At 41.8% G+C, this 18,553-nt stretch overlaps 2 protein-coding genes across 2 annotated transcripts; both read right to left on the reverse strand.

The window, feature by feature from the left end:
* Positions 1 to 390: 390 nt before the first annotated feature.
* stpg4 (sperm-tail PG-rich repeat containing 4) lies at positions 391 to 10,314 on the reverse strand. Its single transcript, XM_078273723.1, has 7 exons — positions 10,225 to 10,314; positions 9,989 to 10,045; positions 8,019 to 8,273; positions 5,650 to 5,714; positions 5,319 to 5,364; positions 1,026 to 1,130; positions 391 to 426 (listed from the first exon to the last, which is right to left on the reverse strand). The coding sequence occupies exons 1-7, from the start codon at positions 10,312 to 10,314 to the stop codon at positions 391 to 393; spliced, it is 654 nt and encodes a 217-aa protein (XP_078129849.1).
* Positions 10,315 to 12,735: 2,421 nt separating this feature from the next.
* On the reverse strand, positions 12,736 to 17,260 carry calm2a (calmodulin 2a (phosphorylase kinase, delta)). The gene is made up of 6 exons (XM_078272976.1): positions 17,152 to 17,260; positions 16,097 to 16,127; positions 14,549 to 14,692; positions 14,339 to 14,445; positions 14,120 to 14,255; positions 12,736 to 14,007 (listed from the first exon to the last, which is right to left on the reverse strand). Exons 1-6 carry the CDS (start codon positions 17,152 to 17,154, stop codon positions 13,979 to 13,981), a joined length of 450 nt encoding a protein of 149 aa, XP_078129102.1. The 5' UTR covers positions 17,155 to 17,260; the 3' UTR covers positions 12,736 to 13,978.
* Between the last annotated feature and the right edge of the window lie 1,293 nt (positions 17,261 to 18,553).

Below are 18,553 nucleotides of genomic sequence, written 5' to 3' on the forward strand. Positions count from 1 at the left end.
CTATGTGCATGTGACGCATGGCTGAGCAGCATTCCTCCTCATGAGTGGATCGCAGGGCAGAGATAGTAGGAAGGCAAAGCAGCCTGACTGCTGACAGAGAGGGAAAGAGGAGCAAGAGCAGGAGAGAGGAGAGATGAAGGGAGAGAGCAATTCCGGGAACATGTAGTTAAGTGGAATGAATTACCCTTTGTTGCAGATAAGATCATTCTGCTTCCCTGGCCGGCATCACTAAAGCGATTTGAGCACAACAAATGCAGCTTATTATGTCTTTGGCAGACCACATGCAGATAAACATTGGTCCAAGTAATAAGAGACTGGAATATTTCTTCCTTTTGCATATTCGTAATTTTACTTTTATTTTTATTAGTAAGGTAGGGTCGTGATCTGCCATCAAGCTGACAGGAAGGGGAGATGGCGCAGTCCACACTAGAGAATGTTGCGAAAGAAGAGGCTAAATGATGGGTCTATGGCTTCTGTGTTCACACGATCACCCAACTTCCAGCAAGGTTCGTGGGCCCCTGGTCCTGGGGTCTTCTGTGGAATGCACAGACAATGCACACACACACACACACACACATTTATTTTCTTCTTAGTTCTCTCTTTAGTGTTAAGAAATTATCAATCTTATCATAAAAGTATGTTTTGAATTGCTGCAGCCATTGGATATCTGTGCTTATTTGTGTGAGGTATGTTTGCTTTGCTGCATTCTCTTATGTGATGGTGCGATGGTGTGATACTTCCAGGAATTTTCTAAATCATAACTAAATCATCTTATCTCTTTAAACTTTGCTGAATTTTCATCAATACCATGATAAGGTCACTACTGAATCCAACGAAACATTAGTATATTGCATTTCAATCATTAAGAATTTAACTGATGGCAAAAGTGAAAGGGTATAACACATAAATTCATAGCCACAAACTAGCCACACTAATAATGAAATGTTGGACATGTTCACATGTGACCTGTGTGCATCTATAGAGGACATGATGTAGCTAAATGTGAAGTAGCCTACCAGACTTACAGAGTGCACACAGTGGAGCCGCGGCAATGTAGATTTGAAGCAGGAAGTGATGCCTTTTCCTGGACTGGTCTGTGGATTATAGTGGCATGGAGCAGGCCCCTCTTTCTAAGGTGGTCAGAGATAGGAGCTATTACTGATTGATGGACTGATTGATGGATTTTGTGATCAAGCCTTAACATGGTGTTGACCAAGGCTAGCATGTAATCATTATCATGTGAGCACACATTGGGTTCCTTACCTTTGGTCAGTTAAGACATATATGTAGAGGAAAAGAAAACACACGTAGCAAATACTTTAGTTATTGGACAGAGGTTTGGTAACCCACTATTGCAAGTAAAAACCAACTGGATAAAACTTAAGCTAAATTAAGCATTACGTTAGTTCATGCAGGACATGGAAGTCATAGGCCCACTAATGGAATTATCATTCCAATCAGTCACAACCAATCACAGCCATTTTCACATCAGGCGGTCCATTTAAGTGTCTCCCTATTCCTCTCTGTTTCCTGCTACTCCAATGCTGCCTCACACCGCTGCTGCTGGCGAAGCTTGCCTCCACCACCCCAGCCTCCACCTTCCCTGTTTTGGGTATCATCATAACTATGTCTTGGATTGGGCCTACTCTTGTGTACAGGGGGGTCTCATCAGCATGCTCCCTGTGTCATCTTAGCATGCGGCTTGGCTGATCCAGGGAGCATCATCAGAACAGAGCCTTCATCGCCAAGTATAACTGTATTTCCATTTGTTGCAATAAATGGTTAAATCTATGACGAGAGTGTTCCTGACTGAACCATGTTATACCTCAACCTCACATGTTGCAGACCCAGCCTAGCATGTAGTAATTAGCATGTCATATTTTGTCTTTGTTGTATTTTTGTATGTTGAGCTTGTTTTTTTAAGCTAGCTATTATCTTCATTGAAAATGTCAGTTAGCAGTAGCCTTTAGCTTGTAGCAAGTAGCTTGTTTTGGACAGACGTTTGGTAACGCAGCGGGTTAAAACAAGGTGCATTGTAATCCCCATAACTTTAGCTAAACATGATATACCTCACCTTCATTACGTTGCAGGCCAAGGCTAGCATGAAATTATTAGCATGTAACAAATGTGATTTATTTCCTTTGATTAGGTAAGAAACTGTATTTTGCCACTTAAACATAACTTCATTGTCATGCCCTCCTCCCTCTATTTGTTTCGTGTCACTAGCTTGTAGGTAACACAGCAGTTAAATCAACTGCTTCCCAGTCCCTGTGACTTAATAATCAGGTTTTGTGCACTCATAGTAATTTAGGTAAGGGCACACAGAGAAGCAGCTAAATATGAGCAAGAGTTTTGTTGTAGCTAACGTCAGCTTGTTATTCTGGATTAGTACAAGCACCTTTAAAGAACAGCCCTGTTTTTCAGGAGGAGAACCTGGACCTTCATTTTTATGGTGTCATAAAAGTTCAAATGGCATTGTTCTTAAGCGTCCCAACAAAACTTGCTGACAGAGTAAACCCTACAGAGTCCAATCAAACCAAAGGTGATGGTGTAAGCATTCCCCCACTGTATATCATGACCTCTAACATTTTCTGAGCCAAATGAGAGATACATTCTTTCCCCTATGGGCCTATAAGCTCATGTAAACCTATTGTTATACTGCTGATACCCAAGTCATTTGAAGGATACAACAATAGGCTATACATCAGATCTATTTTAGGCCCTTCTACCCATATGTTTAAGACCTATGACATATCATGGTTGTGTTGTGTTTTTTCCGCCCATGTGATCTGTGTTAGCCTCTGGCAATAGTCAAGTCTCTCACCCTCTCTCTCCTTCACTTCTCCTTTCCTCTTACCCACTAACACACATACTGGTCATCACCAGCGGCGTGCCATGCAGAAATAGCATCAGCCCTCCTCTACCCTCCTCCTTTAGACATAAAACTGTCTCCCTGTCCCTGAACACAGGACCAGCCTTTCATTTTCATCTGCTCTCTGATTCTGACAGAGGGAGACAGGAAGATGTCTTTTCCTCTCCTCTGCTCCTTGGAGGGATGGCTGCTACCATTACATGCCATTTGAGCCCAGTTGCCAGTTCACTTGATCCTCGGCAACTGGCCTGCTTGGCCCCGCGTGCTTGCTTGATGCTCCCAGAGGTGCTGCTATTTCACGGGAGCCGGTGCAGGTGGTGAAACTCTCTTACACAACTGTGTGCAAGTGTGTTTGAGCCAAAGCACCTGGCCTACTTTCCTACTATGGCACAGCAAATTAGATACGTTCGCCTGCATGGTGGAGGTAATGTCTGTGAAAACTTTAACCTGTTTTTGATTGGTGCATCCAAGAAGACCTTGCTATAGAGGACTCTTTAAATCAACTTGAAACCTTGAGAATTTTTTATAAATAATATGAGGTGAAATCAATATGACAGATTCTTGAATTCCTTGATTTGGAAAAAATAACAGTAAGGCACTTTTGCCTCCAAAAACATAAACAGAAAACATGTATTGTATTTGCTCTAGTGGGGAGCAAACAAAATGATGCTACAGCCATGCTAGCTGCTCTATGAGGCTGTACTTAGGCACAGTGGAGCTTTGAGCTAAATGCTAATGACAATGCTGACATGATTTACCAGGCACATTTTTCATTTTAGTTTAGATTGTTAATGCAACACATTCAAATTAGCACAAACAAAAGTACCAGATGGATTTATATTTTGAGCCGAAGGCTGCACTAGATGGAAAGTGAAGGGATGACCAATGATATTACAATTCATCCTGTGAGGACCTTGACCTTGTCTGTATTAAGTTTCATGGCAATAGATCCAATAATTGTTGAGATATTTCATTTAAAAATACCAATGTCAACCTTTATGGATATATATATATATATATATATATATATATATATATATATATATATATATATTCTTCTGATAGCCAACCCTTGTTAACCGATCATTAACCATTAACCGACAAGCAGGCAACTGAGTCCCCGTTGACCTGTCCATGAGGCTTCAACATTCTGCATTACTTGTACTGGCCACTTTGTTGTGCGCTCAAGGTATTTCCGAGCAGTCGGTTAACGTTGAAACGGTTAATTACTGTATAAACATCCCTAGTCAACCTCATGGTGGTTATAGAGGAAAAGTCAGGGAATCACCAAATTCCTTATGATTCATCCTCAGGGACCATGGATGCCCATTCACAGTTTTGTGGCTCTCCAATAGTTGTTGAGATATTTCAGTGTGAGCCAAAGTGATAGACCGACCGACATGCATGCCATGCAGCTAGTGTGGCGGATAGAAACTATACCAAACAGCAGGTGTTTAGATCAGCAAGTTTTCATGCAGTAGTTAAAGGTTGAATCACTTATTTGCTATAGCAACAGAGATGAGGACATTTATTCATATGAAAATGCCTGGGATTTTGAATTTAATTCAAACAGGCTTGAATCTTATGGGAGGATTTGTTCCTTCCGAGCAGCATGTGCAGTTGATATTGCAAAAAAAAAATAAAAAAGCACAACATGTAAATGTAGGACACACAGTAGCCCCAGGATGGAAAAATTAAAGTCAAATCAGAAAAAGGGAATATACATCTTCTTCTTATTTGTGTTCCCAAACATCTTTCACTTACTGGAGGTCTTTGGATCTGTGGAAATCTGTTTCATATCTTTCATAATTTATTTCGTTTTTTTTATTTTTTTTCATTCTTGGCCAAATCTGAAATTCCTTCCTCAAGGTGGACCAAGAGTTCCCAGTGTAAACCATTAAGACTCTTCAATTTTGATCCGTTAATATCTGCCGGCCTACGCCAGGTCAGCTGTCTGAATGCTCCGGGCTTTCAGTTCACTTCGCTGTAGGATTTGTGTAGTTGCTTAACCTTTGACAACAAACTTGTCTTAGAGTCGCTGTCACACCACTAACAGCAGAAAACTGCCCCCAACTCGGCATAATAACACCCTCAGGATTTCTTAGCACCTTTCCTTCTCTGTCAACACTCAGCAGCTGCCAGCACGGCTCAAATATCCATCAGCATGGCTGCAACACTGCAATATGAACCACAGCTGACTGGTCGGCTAGTACAGTGCCATAACAGGCCCTCATATGGGGCAAATGATATAATCAGACAGCCTGTGGGATCGGTTTCCTTTGACCCTCGTGGTTGTCATAACGAGCTCTTGTTCAGCAAAAGATACTCATTAGGGTCACAGCTTGTAACTAAAACCTATTGTAAGTGTATTGTAATGAAGCCTTTTTGCGGGCAATGGAAAGACTGATTGGTCCTAATAACTTGGTCTTGGTGACCAGATACTTACAGGAGGAAAGCTGATCCGCTGCACAGTCGACCGAAACATCACATGCCTGCAAGAAGAGGAGAAAAGACAGAGGGTGGCTGTCAAAAAAAGAAGAAAAAAAAGAAAAGAGGAGAAGAGTGAGAGGAAGAAAAGAATAAGGCCATGCATGATCAGAGGCGAGAAAATGAGAGCAGGTTTGTGATTGCTCCTCCATCTTTGTGCTGTGAGGAGATGAGAGAGGGAAGGAGAAGTTGTATGAAGGGGAAGGATTCGGCGATCAAGGGTTGATTCATGGGTTGTCTGCTCCGCTGTGATCTGAGAGTTAAAGAGAGGCTGTTTGTCGAGTGCTTACTTGCAGGGAATCTTCTCCACTGGTTTCGCTGTCACATCATAGTCGCATGGTGAAGTGTTTATATGCTGGCACAAGGAATAAAGATAAAGAAGTGTTTAAATATCTATGACAGTGTCAGCATGAGTTTTTCTGTTGTTTTTTTCGCCTGCTGTGTTCTATCTATACAGGCTATGGCTGTGTTACATCGCCAACAGCTGGCTTGTGCTTCCAACACATTTTGTGTTTTTCAGTTAGTCTGCTGCAGCACCTGCTCCTACTGTACCGTGATGATGTGTTGATAAGCTAAGAAATGCATAATTAAATCAAGGTGGTGTAGAGGGCTAGGAGTTAACAACACGTCATGCTAAAAATAACTCGCCATTCACACTGGCACTTCAGCTCACGTAATACGCAAATGTCGTACTACACCGTTGAAAGCGTTGGAAGTGAGTAGAAAAAAAATGGCGGAGAGACTAGAACGACTCATTCTGTCAGTGTCCGAATGTCCAATTCTCTATGACCTCTCATCTGAGGGCTATAGAGATATAAACAGAAAGGCTGCTGCGTGGAGAAAAGTTGCCAAGGATGTTGACATCGGTTAAATGTGATATAGCGGTATAATGTCAATAGTTCCATGTCTGTTGCTAACCAACTTAGCCATAGCAGGTATCCTATACATCGTTTCTGCACGGAAGAACTTTTCTCATACTCCAAAATGAATCGATCTTTTACCCCTTTCTATAATTACACGCTAATGTTTTTTATTAAAAGTTAAAAATTCAGATTTGTTTATAAGTACCACAGCAACGCTAACATCCGCTCGGATTGTCACATAGGAACTGTCCGTTGCCTGTTATACGAGTTCAACTTTTTTATCGCATCCGGATGACCAACGGACCAGATTATTTTCGCACCACACTCGTTGGCATCAGTTCGGACCCATTCGCATGCGGTCTGCGAATTTCCATAGGAATTCACAGCCGTATCTACTGTGCCAATGTGAAGGCAGCGTTAATATAACATAATTAACAATGTAGCTTTTTTTGCCATTGGTGTAATAACTTCATCGCTGTCGGGTGAAAACTTTGTGTGTCCAAAACCGTTGTTTTTCAGGAAATAGAAAAAGGCTCATTTGAAAACATTTTATTGTTCTATTTACCTCGGACAAAGTCGTACGAAATTGCCTCGTCACTGTTTAAATATTTGTAAAACCCACAGACAGATCTAAACAGTGACCAATAGTACGGAAGCATATTGCATTCACAAAAGAAGAAAAAAATAAGACACCTTATCTCGAAATTACTATCATGAGAAAAAAATCTCGTAATTATGAGAAAAGATCTTGTCATTTACGAGATAAGGTGTCTAACTGTTTTTCTTTTGTGAATGCAATACGCTTCCGTACCAATAGCATTGATTTATGAAAAGAATTAAAATGATGAAATATGGAGAGACGAGGTATCAGCTATCTGCCTGACAGCGCAGCCTCGTCTCATGGCAGTTCGTGAAATGGTTACGTTATTGAATCTATTGATTCGTGAACAGGACACGATTATGTCGTTTTTTTCGTGTGGTGATTACGAATTTTAATTTAATGTATTTAAATGGGAAGCATGTTTCGTAATCACAGCACGACAACGGTAGGGAGTAGTATGAAAAGCAGAAAATCCGCATAGGGAGGTTGGTTGGCGTGGTGGATGGGTCAAACAATACAGTCCGGTGTGTTGCAGTTCCTTTCCGCGTTATTCTCTTCCTAACCACAAACGTCCCGTTGTTGTCGGCGTGTCTTGCGTGTGACGGTACCTTTCCCAGTATCTTCTTTTCCTAACCTCAACCGTCCCGTTGTTGTGGCGTTTCATGTCTCCCTTGTTGCGTGCCACAGAGACCGCGGATCGTGTCCCTGCGCCCGGGGATCGCGTCCCTGTGTGGCGGTCCCGTTGTTGTCGCCGGCGTGTGGCGTTTAATTTCCCCGTTGTGGCCACGTGTGGCGGCCTATCCTGTTGTTTTCGCGGGGGTGTGGCGTTTATTTTCCCCGTTGTTGCGTCCCCCACAGCAGCCCAGTGTCATGGCAGTTCGTGAAATGGTCAAGAATCGTGACCTGTACACAAAATAAACGAGAAAATCGTGACCTGTACACGAATCAATAAATCAAAATAACGTGACTATTTACGAACTGGCGTGAGACCCATTTGGACAGCGACGACTGGTTTCATTATTGACTGGATGCTACACCGCAGACTGAACCCATTTTTTTTGGGCAAGTAATAATGGAAAATCTAACTGAGAAAGAAAGAAAATAAGGGTATTTTTCAAAATGGTGAACTATTTCTTTAATATTAGGTCAATTGCATGTGCCAGCAAGATTAGTGATGGTCATAAATAAACCCCACCTTGTCCCTGATGCCCAGGGTGACGATGTTGGGCCGTGGACAGTTTTTGAAAGAGTAGGACGCCTGGTGCTTCGAGACCTCCTGGATGGAGTCGATGTAGTCATACGCCCCGGGGAGAAGCAAATCCCCCTTACGTACGCCCAGAGGGTGGGCTTTTCTGCCAACGCCTTTGAACCCGTAGGTCTTCCTCACCGGGTTCAGTTCAGCGTCTTCGAGGAAGTCGCGGATGTGATAGACACCTGGAATGGGTGTGTCCTGAAAGAAGGGGAGAGAAGTTTAGGGAATGTGTTAACACATGGCTTGGTGCTCTGACACTTTACTGTATTGTTAGCATGTTGTCAGTCTATATCCACGACGTTCAACTTCTGGGTTTGTCCGGTGCTGCCGGAAATTCCTACGGATCACGCTCTTTTCGTCCGGATGTCCGTTACCTTCTGCTTTCTTTGTGTTGGCATACTAAACTCCGGTGGATTTCTGAGGACTATGGTTAACTGCTCCTCAGATCTCTGCAGCGTAAATCCAGACAGCTAGCTAGCTATCTGTCCGATCTGAGTTTTCTGTTGCATGACTAAAACTACTTTTGAACGTACACATTCCACCAAAACAAGGCTATTTTGCAGATGACAATTGTGATTGGTTTAAAGAAATGCCAATAAATGAGAGCACATTTCTCTTCCATCCCGGAAGCCAATTTTCCCGCCCTTCATTAGCAGCTCGATTGGTTGGGGTTAGGCATTGACCTCGAGTGGTTAAGGTTAGGATAGCCGACTGGTCAGGGGATAGGACCTGTACCAATCGGGTTACGTTACCTTGCGTAAGCATGGATGCCTGGCCAATAGTAGTGTGTTAATGCTATTGAAGGGCGGGTCTTGGCATGGCCATAGTAGGGTAAAAACATTTGCATTCTGGAATGCTGTGTGGACTATAGCCAGCCCCTCCTCCGCGGCGCTGTGGACCATGATGTAGCCATTACTGGGCCGTTGGCCGTAAGAGCTAAAATCAGCTCTAGCAAGTGGAACACTAGCATTGTTAGTGAAACTCTTTTTGAGGGTTTGATTATTTTATTTTCAATCTACATTACAACAATATAATGGTTATTTCTAATTAGGGCTGCAACTAACGGTTATTTTCATTGTTGATTAATCTGTCGATTATTTTCTTGTTTAATCGATTAGTTGTTTGGTCTAGAAAATGCCAGAAAATGGTGAAAAATGTAGCTTGGTGTTTCCCAAAGCCCAAGATGACGTTCTCAAAGGTCTTGTCTTGTCCACAGTTTAAAGATACTCAGTTTCAGCACAGAGGAGTAAAGAAACTAGAAAATATTCACATTTAAGAAGCTGGAATCAGATAATTTTTATTTTTTATATAAAAAATTACTCAAACCAATTAATCAATTATCAAAATAGTTGGCGATTCATTTAATAGTTGACAAGTAATCGATTAATCTTTGCAGTTTTATTTCTAATCCTTATTTTAGAATGCAACCGAATTTTGACTGAATCACAAGCAATATCTTGGTGATGGTACAAAAATATAATAATAAATAATAAATAATAATAATAAAATGCCTGTTTCTGTAAGCAGAGTAAATAAGTATTCCATAAATGTACTGTACTGTAAATGCACCGCAAACAAGCTATAATTTCAGTAAATGGAGCCTGAGAGCTGGGATTACATTAAGATGAACTAATAATTAATTAGGTATATGCATTATTACCACAAATGCACTGTAAGGCACTTAGAGACTGGATTCACTGCAGTGTAAGTGTTTGAATTTATTTCGGGCAGACAGCACACTTTGGACACAGACAATGGGATAGTGCTATGCAATAAAAGCCATTAACTGAAAATCTACTGTATTTACACATGAGCTAATGAGCCAGTTGTTCGGGCTTGGACAGAAGTCAATGGAGCAGCCTCTCCTCCGTAGACAGGCCATGAAACCATACTGCATACAGCATGACACCTACTTTCAGTGTTTCCAGCCACCAGCTTCCCCGGCCACACAAGTCCACCTTGTCATCACCCTGCAGATAAGAACAAGACACAGTAGATTGTTTCTGCTATGATGACAATGCAATGCCAACAATGTGTTGATGCATCTCCACGTGTCATCTCGTTCATCTCCGCGTGTCGACTCGTTCTTTACCAGTCCAGCATGTCCTCATTAACGACACACAGATATGAGGGCTGTAAAGAGCCTTACCTTATCTGTTTTATTACCACCCCTGGACATGTCACTGACTTTAGAGACAGCTTTGTTTTTCCATGTGGCAGTATCCTGCACTGTAGTCATTGTCGCTCACTATCTGCTCGACTGGAGATCCAGTGACACCTGACCACCATTAAAACTGTGACTGTTACTATAGCAGCGACTCCACTATCAATCAATATTTAAACAAGCTGGCCAAGCGGAGGGCTAAGTTTAGACTCGCCGACTAGTTTGACTCAGAGTAAGCAGCACCAAGCAAGGCAAGCCAGCACCAAGGTACATACTGTAGCTTACATGCTGCAGTTAGTTACTTAGTCCTCGTTATCATCACCCACCAGCATGTGATATTTGAAGAGATACTGTGATATTAATTAGAATATGCAGATCAAAAGTTGCCATTACAGTGCAAGACAAAACAGGATTACAATGTCAATTGCCAAACTTGTGTCTAAGAACCAACTGGGGTGAGAAATGAGGAATGAGGAATATTCCAATTATAACGTTTTCTATCCTTTGACATTAGTTAAATAAGAGAACATAAAATAACATTTTCATCATTCCGCTTCTTCTGAGTACTGTTGGCACCTACAGTGTAGACATGGTGTGTGTAAATGGTCAAAGGACTGCATTTATAAAGCACCTTTCTACTATCAGCGACCACTTAAGGCGCTTTACAACACAAGCCAGCCTACACACACATCCACACACACCTTTATACAGAGGTGGCAGAGGCTACCAGGTGTAGTGTAGTTATGAATATCTAGGATGAGTGGGTTCTTGAAATAAGGCAATTAAGGAACATTGCAAGCACAGACACACACTCGCGCACACACACACTTCGGTTGAGTTCCAAATTGCATACTTTTCTTTTTACTTTTAGTATATACTGCAGCTGCCCTTACAGGTATGCATTGTTGCACGCAGTATGCATACATTGGGACATACTATTTCTTCATAACTTGAACTTTAACCCTCTTACTCATACATGCTGCACAAAGGATTATGGGTCAGAATAGCGAGAAAAGAATGCCGGCTTGCATACATGGATATACTGTATAATACAACCTGGATACAGTGTTCGAGGCGGAGCCTTGTTCATTCCTACAAGCGTTGCTCAGTGGAGCATGAAGCCAAAAAAGTTCAACTTCCTCGTATAAAATTACCCGGATGATCGGTGCTGCTTCCGCACTGTGCGGCCCGTAGAGTAGGCGCACTAGAGACCTCCGCCGGCCATGCTGGCTACTTCAGGTTTAGCTCTCCGCTAACTTGAATGGGGATTAAATGATTTAATCGTGCGGCTCTTCTAGACTTTTCAAATGTTTTAGACCGAATGGATCAAATTCTGATAATGAAACGAGTCATTTCACAGGAGTTGTAACGCTCATAAAAGATTGTCCACTGATAAACAGCCATGTAAGCGTATGGGGGAAAGTATTTTTGGGCCCCATGGCATCATGTGATGGACCCGGAAGTTGCAATTCCACTGTTTGGCCGCTATGTCCAATGGGCTTCAAAGCCCGGCGCACTTCATGGGGGCCTGCTTGCATACTGCAAAATCAGAACAGAGGAAGTAGGACATGCTGGTATTTGTGGCATACTGCATTTGACATACTATGTATTGTATACTAAATCTCTTTTTGGCATACTAATAGTATAGTTGTATGGGTATTGGAACGCAGGGTCTAGACCATAACCTGAAGTGAAGATCACGCTCCGGGAGCAAAAGCGCAACATTTGGCCTCGTTGCTAGGCTACGAGAATTCATCAGTGGTGGAATAAGTATTCAGATCCTTTACTTAAGCAAAAGTACCTAATACCACACTGTAAAAATACTGTTATAAGTAAAAGTCCTGCATTGTAAATGTTACTTAAGTAAAAGTATGTAAGTTGCATCATGAAAATGTACTTAAAAGTATTAAAAGTAAAAGTACTCAATGCAGAAAAATACTCACATTTTAAAAACTGGAAATGATCATAGTACCTGATGTACATTCACACTATTCTTTTATTTGGACAATATTAATGCAGAGGAGAGCCAAGACTAGTGTTAAATGTGTTGTGTAATTAACAGCTTTTTTTTTTTGACAAGATGAGAACTTGTCGATTCACACCTGAAATTGCTGTGGATCGTGGTGTTCCTTTTTGTTCCGTCATGAAAACTGAAGCTGTTCCTATGCAGACTCTGATAAAGGGATATTGCATTATATATATTTTGTTCTGCTACACACCAGATTATAATCAAATTGGGGTTACTTAAGTAGATTCCCTCTTTACAATAAGACCATTTCAGTGTACAGTTGTTACTTGTGCTTTTATAATGCTCTAAATGTTTAAATGTGTATCCACAGAACACCTGAATATGCATGACTGACCAAGCCACAAACTGCAGCCCTTGCTACTCCAATGGATAGTCAAAACCAGCACATAGCTTTATTAAACAAAGCAGGAGTCCAACCGCTGTATAGGATCAAGAGCACAACCTAAAATTCACACAGGAGACAGAGCTGAGGTCCACAATAGAGCTTTATTTTGTCATTCATCAAAATAACAAACTTAGTATCTCTGCAAGCTACTGTAACAAACTCAATAATCAGAAGATAATAAAAAAGAAAAGAAACAGGTACACCTCTATTTACACCATGGTTTCTGATGCACGCTCAAAATCACCTGCACCTCGTGATTGTGGGCAAATGCCAAGTAAGACATGAGGCAGTCAGCTTCTACATGGTGCTGTGCCAACAGTAGCAGACAACGCATGGCCTATGTAGTCAGAATGGGACAGTACAGTACAAGGCTAATCCAACGTCAAGTACCATTGTGTGCACTTCAAAATAGAAGCCTTTGATCCCACTCAGTGCTTTTATTTTATGACGATACAGATTTGATCTGAGCTTATCTGAAGCTTAAGAGGCATTGGCTGATGCTCCTCAGTGCTTTTGGAAATTAACAGGGGACACTTAATTTAAAAATGTTAAACATTTCATATGTATTCTAAGCAAGAAAAAAAAAAAAAGCCTATCAAAAACGGAGCATCCTGTCCTCAATACAAAAATGGGAATTATTACAGGGTATACAAACTCAAGGATCCATTATAACTGAGAAAAGACAATTTTCAAAACCGGGTAGATTGTAATTTTTATTGGAAAACAAAAATATACAACTTGGAATGGATTATTTGAGGCATGACCAGAAGTCATTAAAAAAAAAAAAAACTAAAAGTAAAAGTAGTGAGTAAAACATTAAAAAGCATGGTAAGATTAGTCGTTTTCTGGTATATAGAACAGCAGATACAAAAAAAAGTTTGTACGAGTACCTAGGAGATACACCCGTGTCATTTTTTTGCAGTAGTGCAATGCTGAGAGATTACAATATATACTTTGTCCGTAGTCCATGCAGAGTTTAAACGCCTCTACATTGTTTCCATGACAACAGTGTTGCCAAGTGACAACCAGCTGACAGGTTTCCAATGTCGCCATGCGTGGAGTGGCCCCGAGCACACAAGACGGGAAGATTCGAAGTTCTCCGGCTCCCAGGGGCCTCCACAGGCATCTGGTTGTATGACCATTCCGTCACTCCAAAACATGACCGCAAAAGAAAAGGGACATGGGACAAGAGCCTATGCAGTTTACATGCAGTTCCTTTGGACAGCAGAAGGGGCAGGGACGAAGGGGGCTATTAAGATTTTACAGATAAATTACACAAAGAAAAAAAAGGCAAATTATTTATATACGAAATCTGTACAAGCCCTTCACTTCGCCGTCATCATTTGTACGAACTCTGCAGGAGGGAAAAGGGGGAGAAGAAAAAAATATATATATATATTTTGCAACACTGTATCCAATGAGTGACCAAAACGGAGTCAAAAATAGAAACTGCAACATCTACCAACCTTCATAGTTGACCTGTCCATCTCCATCAATGTCTGCTTCTCTGATCATCTCGTCCACTTCTTCATCAGTCAGCTTCTCCCCAAGGTTTGTCATCACATGGCGCAGCTCAGCAGCACTGATGTATCCATTGCCATCCTGGAAGTGACATCAGTCAGTAAGCATTTTAAAAACTGCTACACACATGCATATGTGCATGTGGGAGCGCAGACAGCATTTACCTTATCAAAGACACGGAATGCTTCTCTGATCTCCTCCTCACTGTCTGTGTCCTTCATCTTCCTGGCCATCATGGTCAGAAACTCTGGGAAGTCTATCGTTCCATTTCCTGAAGGAAAAAAACAAAAAACAAACACATTGATGAGGGATTTCCATCTAGCACGTCCAAAGTAATTTTGTTAGCAGGTTTTGAAGCCAGATTGAGTTCTCACCATCAGCATCCACTTCATTGATCATGTCCTGCAGCTCTGCCTCTGTGGGGTTCTGGCCCAGAGAGCGCATGACAGTTCCCAGCTCTTTGGTGGTGATGGTGCCATCGCCATCTTTGTCAAAGAGCGAAAATGCCTCCTTGAACTCTGATTGCAAAAAAAGTAGATGGGCTTCTTTAGTTAGGCAGAGATGTCACACCTATAGCTAGATATACAAAACACAGCAGAACTGGAAAGATGTAGGATGAAAGATGTGGCTGTAATATTTAAAAATGCTGTAAAAGGCAGAATCAATTAGACAGATTAAAAGCCATGTAAATGCTGTCTGACCACCTTGCATAACTCCTCATCCTTAAGTCGACCAATTTAGCCAAACCCTGAATTGGCTCCATACTCAGGGAGTTACATCACTTATGTTTCAGTTATAAACTAGCCACAGAGCCCTTCTGTTTTGAGTTTCAACTGTAGTCGTTTCTGGCTAAACATGGGTAGCGACCAAGAGATCAAGCAGCAGGGCAGTCAGGATACATCAGCAGCAAACTACCGCCTGTGTGGTTTGGTGAGCCGTGAGGGATGAGGAACGATAACACACATCAAGTGTGATGAGGCCAATGGGCAATGTGTAGTGGCATGCAGTAGCTCGTGTCAGGAGAGAGAGAGAGAGAGAGGGGGAAAACACACACTACAACCTGCCCTACAATTTATAGGGTCAAACACACAGGCAACACCCTTTGTTATGAGGAAAGGCCTGCATCAACCGCAGGAAATGTCGTGGGGGGAGCATAGCTAATCCCTTTGGTACAGGCCATTAAAACTCCACATCACTGCGTTTATATATTTAATCACTGTAGTGCATGGCCATGTCATGCAGTTTGTACAAACTGACAATCTGGCACACATCAGCAGAACGTCAAGCAACTACAAGCTGATACCATCGAAATACAGCTAGAGTTATCAGCACATTGTGAAACCTGAGAGCTAAACTGAAGTAAACAAAAACTGGGAGATATAATCTGGGAAACCACTACAACTGTGCCACATTTTAGACATACACTGCATACATAACAGCAAGTGTCCCTGAGCACATTGTGGTGCAATGTCTTGACACACACCTGCATGATTTAGATTACAACATCTAGGTCTCATGTTGGGATATCATGGGATGCAAGTACACCAAGCCAAAGTTGCTACTGCAATTGTTCTTGACTCATTCCATCTAATGAGAACACACCCAGGGCAAAGGACACATCATGCACAGCATGTAAAAGGTGACTGCCAACATACAGCCAGAATACACAACCCATTCAGATTACATCATATATTACATGGCAACCATGAAAATGCAAAGTTTTCCATGAGGGAGTCCTTCTGCACTTCAGAGCCAACAAGCAACAGCAGTTTCATTCATTCCGGTTTTATGACCAGTAAGCAGTCCGGTGGAACGCCTTAAAAGGCATAAGTATAAATCCACTGCAACGGATGCAAGGATCCATAACGCAGGCCACTTTGCAGGATATGAGAAAGAAGTAGATCAATGCAGGGATGTCTTACCAGCAATCTGCTCTTCTGTAAGCTGATCAGCCTGTAAAATACAAGATGTAAACATATCCAGAATTAGCTTTACCAACATACAACATCAATGGCATCAAAGTTAGGGCCGCCACTCATTTTAAACATGTCTACGCTGGTAATTATTCTGGAGGTTGCAATAACGTTAGCCGTGTCGCTATCTGTAACTAACGTTACAGAGAACAGGCGTTTCCGTGTGGGTTAACAATCTTGTTAACTGTTACTTAACTTGGGGGACCGCATAAATATTAAGGGGGAAAAGTAACGTCACGGCGTGTCCTTCACACGTTAAGTAAGATTTATCTACATTTGAATGATTGATGACGCCAACTTCACCATAGATAATGGACGACATACAATTTGGCGGTAAATGTTAGCTACGAAAGGCTAGAGTTAGCTAGCCACCGTTATATGCTGGCTTACAGTAACACCACGTTATACACTCAGCAAAAAGTGTATGTATATAGCTAATAATACAACAGTTACGTTAGCAGTCTTCACAGGCAAGGCATCGGTTGGCAGAGTCACAACATTCGCTACTTCCCAATCAGCACCTAAGATGCTAACGTTAGTAGCTTAGCTAACTAAGTATTTGACAAAACGGACGAATGTTCGGCCACCATCACAAGTTAGCAAAGCCAACATTAACGCTGACGTCAGAACGCTGATAGGCTTGTAGAAACATTAGGGGACTTAACTGTTAACTATGATGCTGTTTTAAGTGTGACTGCACTTAAAAAAAATAAAATGAAAAAAAATAAAGTGTTACTGCGCTTACGGGTAGGAACTTGACGTTACTGAAATTACTCAGACCAACGCAGCTTTAGCTAACTTCAGCTTTGTCTAACATGCTAGCATTACCTAGCAACTAGCAAGCTGTCATTTATTCGCCCAGCACCGCGGTAGTTTACATGGATTCAGCTTAGCCACTGGTGACGTTACGTTTTATTGACATTAACTTCGCACATAAAACAGAACACAACTGCTATGGGAATGTCAAACGATTCTAGACTTGAGAGAAAATTCAATTTTCTTACCATTTCGATGTAGATGTAGCGGCTGGTTCACGACAAAATCCGTAACAAACCAAAGCCTAAACGAACTGACAATCTCTGTGAACACACTGAGGAAGAAGCAACTGGACTCGCCTTTAACGGCTATCCTAAACTCCTCCTCTTTTCAATATCACTCCGCCAACTTCCCTTTTCCTCAGTTATTAAATTAATTAAAGACACTTTTAAATAAATCATTAGTTATACAAGAAAATCAAGAAACACCTGCAATGTGTAAGTACCACTGCCTGAAGGTTGTGGCGTCGATATTAGAAATTATATTGCGTATTGCTGGTGGTCTACATAACGGTGTATGAATACTTTCTGCTACTCTGTGATGGGGCTCAAGACGTAGCGGAAAGAAATCGCGCTCTCTGATTGGTGTGTTTGTACCTGCAATGCGTCACTCCCATGGTCTGCGCTGCCGCTGCATCTTGTCCATAGACATCCCAGTCAGTGCCACAGGCATAGCAGACAAGCTTGTTGGACAGTGTGTATACATATGGGCATCATTTTTAGGGAGACCCAAGAAGATAGTTTTGATAAGTAGCTACCAGGAGCGTATTTTGTTACCCGCAACTGGGATATTACTGACCCAGTTTAGGTGAATCATTCTTGTGGTATTCATTAGCAGATTGATACCCATGCTTTTTTTAATTGCTGTTACAAGGTTACCACAGACTGCGATATAGTGTGTAGTTCAGTGTGGCTCCTGACCAAAGTTCCTCCTGTCTGCTGTGCAAGTCGACTTCATCACTTTAAATGTTATGCATACTGATATGCATTGTCAGTGCTGAAGTGTTTGAGCGTAATAGTTTGTAATAAGTCTGTGCATGTGTGTGTTGTCTGTGTGCATGCACACTTAGATGTGTGATATGTGACTGGACTTTCTGTGGGTCCAGCGACTGTGGATTCTAAGGTCTAATTGAGCTGGCTGGTGTGGATGGGAGTATCTGATAGCTTGACTGATCACCCAGTGACCACCTGTCTCTGGCCTAATCCCATGGAAGCTGCTGAGGAGAAGATGGAGGAGGGTGGATAGGGATGTGCAAGGAGAAGGATTGGAAGAACCACTCAGAAAATCTACTAGAATCTGCATGTCCCAATCCCCCCCATTCCTCCCAATTCTACTGCCTCTCTTATTATTAGACACATATGCCACACTATAAGTACTACAAGTAGATAGTAGGGATTGTGAAAAGCTCAATATCTCACACGTAGATGTAAGAACAGAGGATCCAAAGTGGTTCCCACTTCCATCTGCGGCGTTTGTAGAGGTGATGCTGCTTGTGCCATGTGATCTGCTGAGCAGCTTTAGAATCAGCCAGGCTTTTTTTTCCCCCAACCTACCTAATCTGGAGCACATTGGATTCTTTTCCTTTGAATC

This window comes from Sander vitreus, chromosome 17 (genome assembly GCF_031162955.1).
Source record: "Sander vitreus isolate 19-12246 chromosome 17, sanVit1, whole genome shotgun sequence".
NCBI lineage: Eukaryota > Metazoa > Chordata > Actinopteri > Perciformes > Percidae > Sander > Sander vitreus.

Coding starts and splice junctions, on each gene's coding strand:
- stpg4 (XM_078273723.1), bottom strand. CDS start 10,314: ATGACTACAGTGCAGGATACTGCCACATGGAAAAACAAAGCTGTCTCT. Junction 10,046..10,224: donor GTGGTAATAAAACAGATAAG/GTAAGGCTCTTT, acceptor TCTTATCTGCAG/GGTGATGACAAGGTGGACTT. Junction 8,274..9,988: donor GGTGGCTGGAAACACTGAAA/GTAGGTGTCATG, acceptor CCCTTCTTTCAG/GACACACCCATTCCAGGTGT.
- calm2a (XM_078272976.1), bottom strand. Junction 14,693..16,096: donor TACAGAAGAGCAGATTGCTG/GTAAGACATCCC, acceptor TTTTGCAATCAG/AGTTCAAGGAGGCATTTTCG. Junction 14,256..14,338: donor CATTCCGTGTCTTTGATAAG/GTAAATGCTGTC, acceptor TGTCACTTCCAG/GATGGCAATGGATACATCAG.